This window comes from Erithacus rubecula (assembly GCF_903797595.1).
Source record: "Erithacus rubecula genome assembly, chromosome: 2".
Classification (NCBI taxonomy): Eukaryota; Metazoa; Chordata; class Aves; order Passeriformes; family Muscicapidae; genus Erithacus; species Erithacus rubecula.
Window position 1 is genome coordinate 43,650,271 of NC_136685.1, and position 11,465 is coordinate 43,661,735.

Consider the following 11,465-nt stretch of genomic DNA (forward strand, 5'->3'; position numbering starts at 1 on the left):
TTGGGTGCTAATTTAATGAAAATATTGAGTTATATAAAGAATTATGGAAATATCTATTTTATTAGTTCATGTGATAGTTCTTCAAATTCTTTCTTGCAAACATCCATTTTGGATACCATTGAAAGTGTCTCAGCAAAAGGTTATGCTAACATACACTATAGATATCTGGATAATACCTATGTTGTCTGGCAGGGTTGGATTTTTTTAAAGTCACAGCTAATTTAAATGGTTATAGAATTGTGTGTGTTATCACTTCTGAAGAAAATTGAGTATTTATGACCTTAGCATAAAAGGTAGTGCTGATAGCAACAGGCAATCACACTGCCTCTTTTTTTTTTTTTTTTTTTTTTTTTTTTTTGCCACGATTCAATTTTTGATTCTATTCAGTCTTTAGCCTAGGGTTGTGTGTTCTCAGATAATGGATTTTCAGCTTGCAATAGTTTCTTCTTCCTACAAGCACATTTATTTATTTGTGTTTATGCAAAGTATTTTATCTGAAAGTTTTCCATTATGTCTGAATAACAGACAACAAATCTCCAACAAATCATATTCTCTCTAGATTTTTCTAAGAAACATCCAAGTTGAAATTTTATTCTTTGATTCATACTATTGCATAATTTATTTCACATCACTTTTTCCCTCTGTTTTGAACACATTTCAGCACTCAGACCTAAGATATCTTTTTAGATTTTCAAGATGCTTAAATGAAAGATGTATGTAAACACAAAATATGACTTGAAATACTGAATTTCAATGGCTTAAAAATTCGGTGAGCTATTCTGACTTTTTAATAATGATATGAAGAAATATATTCCAACTTATTAGCACCTTTTCATGCATTGAATTTTAGTCATAATTTGCATTGTTATTTCATGTCATTCCATATTATCTGGGGAATTCAAAAAGCTAGTTCCTTTCTGTTCACATCTCTGAGAAGTTAATAAGAAATGCATTTATACTTCTGGTCAGGAAATACCTTTCTGAAGTTCTTTGACTTTGAATTGTTTTGAACTAAGAGAAAACTGTCTTTTTATTTGACTCACAGTCATATGTGTCTTGTCAGAAAATCCCCCTCAGTTTAGAACTGAATCCCTAGACACAGTTAGTGAACTATTGCATGTACATGGATTCCTTGTTATAGTTGACTGACATGACTGCATAATGTATAAAATAAAAATAGTTTTGTTCGACCTGAGGTTTGTAATTATTGCAGAATTGAGAGCAGGAAATGTGAAAACAAATGTGGGAGCATGTTCTGAACTCATATGACTTATTCTATATTAAGTTTCAACACAGAACAGAATTTAATAACTGCACCATTATCTTCTATGAATATAATTTATTCTCCTAAAGTGTTGCTTTAGCTGATGGTATCTTTTAAGAAGTCTTTACTTGCTGAATAAATGTGTTGATTAATATTTTTAATAGATTATTTTACAAAAAAAAAAAAGTGTAATCTAAGATTGCTGTGGATGTAAGAATCCCATTTGTTTTTTTCTGCACTTCTGAAATTATATTTTGGTTTGTAATGAAGTTCTTTCTTAAGAGCAAGGTTTCTTTGGATATTGTTAAAGTATTCTTAATCTGAATCTTTCTTATGTTCCAGAATGTAGTGCAATCAACAAAAGATGTGTATGGAGTCAATCTTTCAGATATCCCTTCAGAAGATGATCTTGCAATATATGCAAGGTGAGATAAATTTCCAGTGGTAATTGGTAAAGGATAATTTGAGCTAGTTAAGTGCATTTTGTCAAAGTGCTGCCTTTGATTAAACTTATTTAAATAAGAAATTTGCCTATATATGCTATCTCTTTCAAAATCAAACTATTTTCAGTTGTCTCTGTCAATTCTGATTTCAGTGGAAGCTATGCAGATGTCTCTGAAAGCAAAATTTGGAGCTTAGATCAAATGAAAGGTACTTCAAAAGAAATACCTGTCACTTAATATAATCCTAGATATTCATAGGAATTCCATATTCCATTGATAAGTAAATTCCACAGGCATGGTTCCATGATTGTAAGCTTTGTAATCTGTGGGGTTTGCATTTTTCAAGTGTTGAATTACTCTGGTTCAGGTCAGGCATAATGAAATAACTTATTCTATAAAAATGCATATGAAATAATAGAAGTTGTCTTTTTGTTTAACATGATGTCCTAAAGGGGTCTGAATAATCCACACTTCAACTCAGGAAAACAAAAAAGTGTGTATATTGAAGTGAATACTTGAGACATGCATTGAAATGGCTTTGGGTGCATTTGTTTTTATTTTCTAATGTGTAATAGCAGTAGCTGCCTTGTTATATTTGGGGCCTTTTCAATTTTTAAGGGAAATTTTAATTTACTGCGATATCTAATTTGGTGATATGTGGTGTTTCATCCTGACTTAATTAATTAATCCACTGAAAGCATTTTTGCTTCTTATTTTAAATTATTTTTCTCTTACATTTTCTTTAGGTGTAGCTATTTCTTTTCCACTCTTTCATTCTTTAAAATTCCCATTTCTACCTATTTCCTACAAGCTGAGTAATTTGAAGGTACTATACTTGAATAGGGTTAAGAAGGATGTTTCTCATTATATCTGAAATTTTTGCTTCCATCTATACCTCTATCTTTGTTTCATTTTTGTTTTAACCCTAGAAGATGGATGCATATTTGACAACTATTCCTTTGATACAGCAGGTAGTTATTGGGGTTCTGAAAATGGCCCAGTGTGAGCTGGTATCTACTGTGAGTCTCTCTGTGCAGATGAACAACTGTGTTAACATCCAGAATTACAGCTACTTCCAATTTTATAATTTCTTCAGGTTGGACTAATGTTCAGTCTATTGTTAATTTAAAACTGTAAGCCCCTTGGAGGCTTTGAAGCTCCCTATTTATATCCTTTTTAAGAAAAAAACAAGACAAACCTTGCATTTATTTCATTTGCTTCAATAAGGCAGGTTTTAAAAATAGAAAAAATTGCAAATTCTTTATCTCTTTTAGCTAACAAGACAGTGCTATTTCTGGTCTGGTGTGCTGATTTATGTAATAAAGAATGTCAGTAAAATCTATAATTTCCAAAATGTACATCGCTTGAGAATAGCAGCAATTTCTTTCACAGTATGATTACATTTCTCACATCAAGCCATTTTCTGTTACTGTAATAAGGGAAATGGGGATGTAAGATCCTGACTTCACATGACATTGCTGGACAATTTGCATGTTTTTTCATTATTAGGATTAGGGTCTTGAAGATTCAAGGTACTTCAGGTTAAGTTGCTTTGCATCTATATTAAGCCTACTTTCAAATGCAAATTAAAAGTAGTTTGGATCTATTCAGCCTGTTTTCACCAATGGCTGAGATAATTCTCATCAAGACAGAAATCACAGAAGCACAGATTGGTTGAATTTGGAAGGGACAGGAAATAATTTGAGGATGTATGCTGCAGATCAACTGTGCATGCTATCTTCCTGAAACTTGTCAGAAAACTCACTTGTGTGCATTGAAGTCTTGTAACTTTCAAAATATTAAATAATTTGAAGCAATTAATTAAAATACTTTTGCAATTGGTTTGCCTTGGGTTTTTTGTTTGTTTTGTTTGGTGTTTTTTTTTTTTGAATAGCAGGCTCCTGCACTAGAAGATCTTAATTATCTTGATTTCCACTTAAAATTCTCTTATTTAGTAATGTAAGTATTTATTCCTTTAATGGTCAAGGTGATGTTGCTTGTCTCTGAGGCTTTTGTTTCTACAATATAGAATCTGAATGGAGCAGAAAGAAAAGCTGCAGGAAGTTGGTTAGGAGCATGTTGTTCATTTGACTTCTGTACACTCTTTCATGCAATTGGTTTTGCACTGGTAATAGTTGCTTGTTAAAATGTAGTAAATATTCCTGAAGTAGACCAGTAAAACTACTTAAACTAAATGGAAGCTCACTGTTAAGAAAAACCCTCTGCCTCAGAAAACTAAACTAGTAAATCACAACTGACATTTACTTGTCTTTTCAGTGGCACAGCTGTGTTGGAGAGTGAACAAATTGAGTGCAAGATAGCTGCATATATTTACATTTGAAACTGTCTGACTTTTCCTTCTATGATGAGTGACTAAGATTAGTGATAAACTACTTTTCAGAAGATTTTATTCCACTACGTTGCCAAGAAAAAAAAGCTATGACAGTATTTTCCATGGGCAGTGTCTTCCAGCAAATATTTGGAGACAGAGAAATTGTCCCAAAAGGTTGTGCTTGTAAATGAGTGATCTGGACTAACAGCATTTCAGATAAATAAACTAGATTGAATTCAGTGGAGGACTAAGTTAAATCTGAAACTTGAGAAACTTTGTGTATTTTGCTGATTTTTCCATAGGCTATTCCTCTGAGTAATTGCTTTGAGAAAGACATAGGAAGTCGACTGTAGAGGGCTGCCTGTTTCTTCCCATGACATACTAGGTGACACCAATTGATAAGCAAATCTTTTTTCAAAGGAGGTTCTGAGTTCATGAATGCACCCTCTGTGAAGTTTTAAAAATCTCTCTTGTAGACCAGAGAAGTACATCAGTGATCAGTGACTTGCATAGCATGACTCAAAATGTCATTTCTCAGTATCATTTTCTTTTGTTTGAGGGATAGTTCTATTATTTCTTTGATTTATTCTTCAGTCTACTGCTTTTCACAGGTTTGTTCAGCTGGGACAGAGTCAGCATAAACAAGACAGGGGCAGCCAGCAATTTTGTTCAAAACGCCCCTTGGATAAGGTCATAAATTTGTAAGTATTCTTTTTCCTTTTAGCCTGATTTTACTTTTGTCATTAGATATGAAAAATGATCAGGTGAATTTGATGTTAAATTGCTTAAGAGTCACGCTTCCATTTTCTTTGCTGCATAAGGGGATTCAATGCACTGCATGAAGAACTAGTATTTTTGGGGAGTTTTTTAGGGGTTTGGTTTTTGTTTAGGTTCTTTTGGGGAGTCTTGGTTTTTGTTTTATTTTTTTAGTTTTGTGGTGTCAAGGGGTTTGTATTCAAAAGTCTAAGCAATCCTGAATTAACAGAAAGTTACAGAATCTACTGAGTTTAGAGGGCAATTTCTTCTTGCATATTCTTCACTTAAAACATTCAGTTGCATTTGAATCTTCTTAATACGAGTGTATAAAAAGGGTCATGCTATTACCTAAATGTCATACTAATATTGAACCAGGTCTTACAATTTAGATGATCAAATACTACCTTCCCAGTTGACATATTCCTGTAGGCAGCTTAAAGTTTCACCAAGGCAAGGCAGAATTTTGTTTACTTCTGTTGCTGGGGTACATGATTTCTTATCCAACAGCTTGGCCACTTTGTACAACTGCAGAGGCTTTTCTGCAATCCATTGATTTCCAGAAGCTTCCACTTTGTTTCCTGCAGTGGTTCTTGTCCACCCCTCTGTGCTGGTGAAGTGAGGAAACCTTGAACACAGCATTTATACCTGAGTAGGGAGAATGAGTGAGTCTCACTTGGCCTGAGAAAGAATGACATGAAACAGATGTAATGCTGTTTATGAGACAATACTGTCTAATAGCAGTGTTTAGTCACTTGGTATTAGCTACATTTAAAGTGGTGATACCACATTTCTAGGTAAATGAGCCTGTAGTTTTATAATAAAACATGCCTAATGGGTATTAAAGTAGTAAATTAGATTGGCAAACTGTAAAACTGTTTTTCAATATGAGAGAGCAGGCCTGAATGTTTTAAATGGACATGTTTATTAAGAAAATATTTTGTAGGAAGAATAATATTTTTGCTATGAATGAAGGCGATTTCTTTTTTGTAATTGCAATATCTCCCAGCATGTAAGACAGTGTAGAAGATAATCATTCCTTTTTACCCCTTTAAATGTAAATTTTTTCCCAGTGCTGAGCTGCTGTGAAATGAGAGAGTCTCTACACAGAATTCTGGAGGCTTTGGGATAGTCAGATGTTAATTTTTCTCTTTTCCCAAGTGTAATTTCCATGTGTTTTTGAATAGTGGAAGTGTAAAAGTCATAGGGCACACAAATCTGTGCATCCTGTCACTACTTGTAAGTCATGTAGATGATCTCTCCTTGCCAGTTCTACCAAACATCCTCTGTGCAGATCAGAGAGGAAATAGGGTATCTAAGAGTTAGTAATTTCTTTTTTATTACAGTATATCCCTAGACAGCTTAATTTTTTTCTCTGTGTTTTGTTCCATAACTTTTAAAAAATGTTTTAATACTGTTTGGATGGTGACAGATAACTCTTTTAGTTAAAGTCATAAATGTAGCCATTCTTAAAAGGCATGTTGTTCAACTCTGAAACAAGGAAGCTTTCTCTTACTGATTTTAAATTGCTGCTCTGAATCAGGAATTTCCTTGGAGAATACTAACTTTTTAGAGATAAAATAGAGTGAACAAAAGTGTACCTAATATTAGGGAGAGAGGGAGGGTTTTCAGTAACAGCAACTAAGGCACAATTTGTACTTGTTTCTCAAGGAGAGCTTGAAGAAATTGAAAAACTATACTAACTTTTATTAATTTGATGTTAGATGTCTTTTAAATTGAAAAAAAAAATCTGACAAATTTAATTCTCCAGTGATTGCTTCATATATGATACAAATGCAATCAAACCCTAGTTCTTTTCATAGTAAAATGAAGTACTCAGTCTAAAACTTTGGTTTCATGTCAGCAGTGAGATATAATTTAGGCTTAGGTTATTTGTCTTTTCCCCACTTCTCAAGAAAATCTTTTTTAATAATCCCACATTTCAAAATTTTAAACACTTGACCATTTTGATCAAATACATGAAACCACTACAAAAGAAGAAATATTTCTTATGTTGCTGCAGTGATACTTATGAATTTAAATATGAATTGTATAAATACTGAAGAGAAGGTTCTGGATTAAATTTAGAAACTCTAAGTATAGACTATAAATAAAAAATGGGAACTTGAACAGGGACCAGAGTGATGCAGTGAAATAATACTGAATTTGAGTGGAGGATGTGGAAAGATATTGAAATTCTTCTTTTTATTCTTAGAAATTCCATGAAGGAAAAAGTGAGAGAGCTAAACAGAGCTGGACTACTTTTAGCACAATCTATTATAGTGTGTATGAAGAGAGACTCCAAGTACTGTAGTGTAATTACTGTTGGCTGACACAGCACACCTGTTCCTAATTCCCTACTATTCATTTTGGTATGATATAAATAATGCTGTTGTAAAAATACTCTCTCAAAGTCTTTTAAAATGTACTTCATACATTTATCTAGGAGTACAAGAAACTTTATTCCCTCCTGAAAAGGGAACTGAGTGTTTTGATTCCCTGTAGCACAAAAGGAGAGTGTGGGCACACTTAAGCATCCTGGTACCAAAGTGTGACTGGTGCATACATCAGGGTCCAGGCTGTCTCCAGTGCTTGTGCTTCGGCTCAGGTCACAGAATGCTTTGGGTTGGAATGACTCTTAAAGACCATCCAGTTCCAACCCCCTGCCATGGACAGGGACACTTTCCACTAGACCAGGCTGCTCAAAGCCTCATCCAGCCTGGCCTTGAACGTTGCCAGGGATGGGGCATCCACAACTTCTCTGTGTGTTCCAATGCTCACTGCCCTCACAGAGAAGGATTTCCTTCTACTGCCTAAATTAAACCTGCCTTCTTTCAGTTTAAAGCCATTCCCTCTTGTCCCATCACTTCATACCCCTTAAAAAGTGTCCCTCTGCAGCTGTCTTGCAGCCCCCTTTAGGCACTGGAAGGTGCTATAAGGTCTCCCTGGGAGCCTCCTGGTTTCTGTGCTGAGCAACCCCAACTCTGTCAGCTTGTCTTCGAAGGAGAGATACTCTAGCCCTCTGATCACCTACATGGGTATTTGCTTAGGATTCAAACAAGGTGAAAAAGTACATTTTTTTTACTTTTTAGATACACTGCAGAGATTTGAGGAGAACTAATCAATGCTGAAACAAATGCAGTGGCTTTCTGGTGACCGCTATGTGTCTGAGAGCTAATCCACATCACCATGCACTTTTCCTTGGAAGCATAGAATATCCTCATTATAGCTGAAGGTTTTAAGTGTATCTTTTACTATAGAGACAATGATACTCTTGGTTACACCATAACACCAGGAAGCCTCCTCACAAGTGGCATGTAAATAATTGAAAATTGCGTGTCAAGAGTGCTGTCCTTCGTGACGTAAATATCTACGTAATTTTCACTGGGAGGCCATAAAGCTCCAGGTCTCTAGGGAAACCTGATAGCCAAGTCATAAATAACATGCCCTCCTTCATGATCATTGTAAGATATTAAACTTATTAAGTAGAATAGATTTTTACACGAATATCTTAGAGAAATTACTTTTAATTAAATGACTGGATAATACAAGCACTCTACAAATAGTGACAGTGTAATACACGGTTATTAATCAAAGTTGACTTGCATGAACATGTGGTTCTTTCAATATATTTTTATCATGTTGATGCAAGTAGGAGGAAAATTGAGGTTCAGTTATTAAATGCTCAAAATGAAATGCACTTTGCTGCCCAGCTTCCATTGTACCTAAGGAAAGGATTTTTTCAGTCATTAGTGCTTCAGAAATGTCATATCTTTAGAAACCAATCAATAAATAGAGAAGGCATCAATTTAGTATTATGGCTCTGTTTTGCTCTTTTACTTAATTGTCCACTTGCTAGTGGACCAGACAGACCAGTTATTTGAGTAAGTGACATCTTTTGTTGTTAGATAGTGACATTGGTAAGTTAGTACAGTGTGCTAGTGTCAAATGCCATTGCTAGAGTCTCAGCTTGGATGCTTTACTCTGGTTAAATAAGTAGTGCAGAAACTGTGGATGCTCTGAAAAGCAATCTACTTCTAAAGCATCTAGACTAATGTTTTTTACCAGTTCTGAAAACACCAACCCTAAATAACCTAGAAGTGATAATGAGAAAAAACTATCAATTTGTTGAGGGAAAAAAAAAGTTAAATTTTAAAGTATGCAACCAAATTCTGTGGGTGACCGGTGATTTTATTGTCTCAAGTTCAATAGTAAACTTGTATAAGTAATTCTATCATTGCAGTCAGAGTAATCAAATGAATGAATGGCTATTCGAAGTTGAAATATAAAATTGAAAATTATTACTTTAATCTAGAAACCTTTTTGTTTTATATACCATATTCCAGTTGTAGTGAAATATTAGTCACAGTATATCCTATATGACATACTCCAGTAATTTTTTAAGACTAATGAACTGTCACGATGAAACATTTGAAATAAAATAAACATCTAAAATAAAAGGCTGCAAAATGAGGGAGCAAGAGGTTTTGCCAGTTTTAATGGAGATACTAATTTAGAAACAGTGTCAAACATTAGTTTGTGCCCACAATGCAAGTAGGAGTTTATTAGGGCATTTTATTTATAGAAGGGCTTTCCCTTTGCTTAAGTGTTCCAGTTCTTACTTGTTTTTTACCTTCAAAAGAGGAGATTCTGCACATAAAAATAACTTATATCCTGAAAAGCACACAGATAGTGAGTCATGACTGCAGCTTCTGTAGAATATGGCAATGATGCTAATATCTGAATCTTCATTGCATTTGGGCTGCTGGCTGTTTGCTTTATGCAGTAGTGAGCTGTGACAGTAAGTTGCCACTTCACTTTCTTACCTGAGAAGTTTTGAGCCCAAAAATATGTGCATATTAGGATTCAAATATGGTATTTGTTAGATGAAGAAGATTTTTAAAATATTTTCATAAAGTATTTAAGTGCTGTTGCTTGTAATAAATTGTCTGTTTCCTGATAATTAGATGGAAATTTCTTACCTAATTAATCCTTTCTCTGTGTTGGCTCAGAGTATAATCACTTGTTATAATTGCTACTGAGTGGATAGCTCAATGAAGTCTTTCTTTCATCTGCTGTAATGCATGGCATAGATCTACTTTAGCTGGGGTACTTACTGACTGTAGCAGGTCTGAGGAAGGATGAAGAAATGAGGGCAGGGCAAAGGGAAGTGAGAAGGTATTCTGTAATGGGATTAATGACAACTTACCTAATTACCCTACTTGGAAAGCTGGGTCTTATCAGGTCTGCAGTAGTGATAAAAATCTAGGTAAATGAATGATCTACTGGGGACTTGGCCTTTCATTGACTTTCCTGTATATTTCAAAGAAAATAAATACTCCTCTCTCTGTGTGGAAAATTTTTAGCTGAAGCTCCAAATATTCTGTTTGTTTTTTTCCAGAATACCTATCTCCTCCTTTTCTCAAGACAATATTTACGAAGTCCAGCCTCCAAGAGCTGATTGGAAATCAATAGAGATTTTCCATGCACACATTCAGGCTGGAAGAGGAAACATGCAGCCCCTGGGAAGAGATGACTTCCTCATGTACAGAGAGTACATTCGAAACAGATACATGTAAATCCAAGCTGGGTTCTCCTGCCAAATCCTCTGTACTTATAAGTCACAAAAATAATTTCAGAAAGGAAATCTAGTTTTGTTTTGGTTTTTTTTCAGTAATGAATTTATTACTAACTTTTCTATTTATTATCCTTTACTGTTATTCGTTTATTGCATTGTACTTAAGGGAAAAAGGTGGTTTCATATCTGATTTTAAAGGTTATTTAATATCTTTTTAGCTGGAAGTGTATCCTAAGAGACTAAGTGAATAATCAGAGCACCCAGAGTCACTGGAGAATATGTAGCAATTCTTGGAAAAGAAAATAAGGCATCTTTAGATTTTTTTTATATTAATTTCTTACATTGTTATGTTTGCTAATAAAACTGAAGTGATTTGTACACAAGAATCAGAAGAGAATAGTTCTCTTCCTCTTTCTTCCATGACAGAAAAGAATCTTCTTTTACAGCAGTATATTTTCTGATATTTCTTGAGGTTTTTAGCAAAGTGAGTGCTGGAATGACTGCTTGCAATTTTCTGCTTTCTTAAGCCAAAGTGAAAATGTGGCTTATGTCAAAATCAAAATTTGCATCACCACTAAGAAACTTTGTAACCCTAATATGTTTCAAAATTGATCTCAGTGGTGCTGGTAGCTACAGAATCTGTGCCACATGCTGCAGGGTGAGAATGGCTTATGACTAATTATCACAGGTTTCTAGTAGGAGTCTGAGGAGAGCCCCATCATGACTGCATCTGCAAGTGAGGGAACACTCTTCACATTACTGGGTTTGGACACCTAGAGAGTGCCAAACCATCCTGCCATTTTTCTGTATGACAGGCATTGTCCTTTTGAAGCATACTCTTCCCATCCCTTGTGTTTGTGCTCCTGTGAGATGCCTTGGGGTTCAAGCCTAGAGCTTCCAGGGAAAGGGGTGTTGGTAAGTGACTGGATCAGCTGGGGTGATCATACAAGAGGAAGAAGTAGGTGGGTCAGGCAAGACTGAACATCATGTCCTGTACTGGGTAAGAGGTAAAGAGGCAGCAGGTGTCTAAATAGGTTCTTTTGGGCTTGTGAGTAAAACATTTTTCAAATTTAAAAAAAAAAAATTAAAAAAGGA

The 11,465-nt window shown here is 34.7% G+C and overlaps 1 protein-coding gene across 1 annotated transcript in view; it reads left to right on the top strand.

The window, feature by feature from the left end:
- The window catches only part of FIG4 (FIG4 phosphoinositide 5-phosphatase), a 48,488-nt gene extending 37,522 nt beyond the window's left edge, over positions 1-10,966 (top strand). The window contains exons 21-23 of the mRNA XM_079298695.1: positions 1,607-1,689; positions 4,651-4,740; positions 10,194-10,966. Of these exons, the coding sequence (XP_079154821.1) occupies positions 1,607-1,689; positions 4,651-4,740; positions 10,194-10,371 (351 nt within the window). The 3' untranslated portion in view covers positions 10,372-10,966. The remainder of the gene's footprint in view (positions 1-1,606; positions 1,690-4,650; positions 4,741-10,193) is intronic.
- The last annotated feature ends 499 nt before the right edge of the window (positions 10,967-11,465 follow it).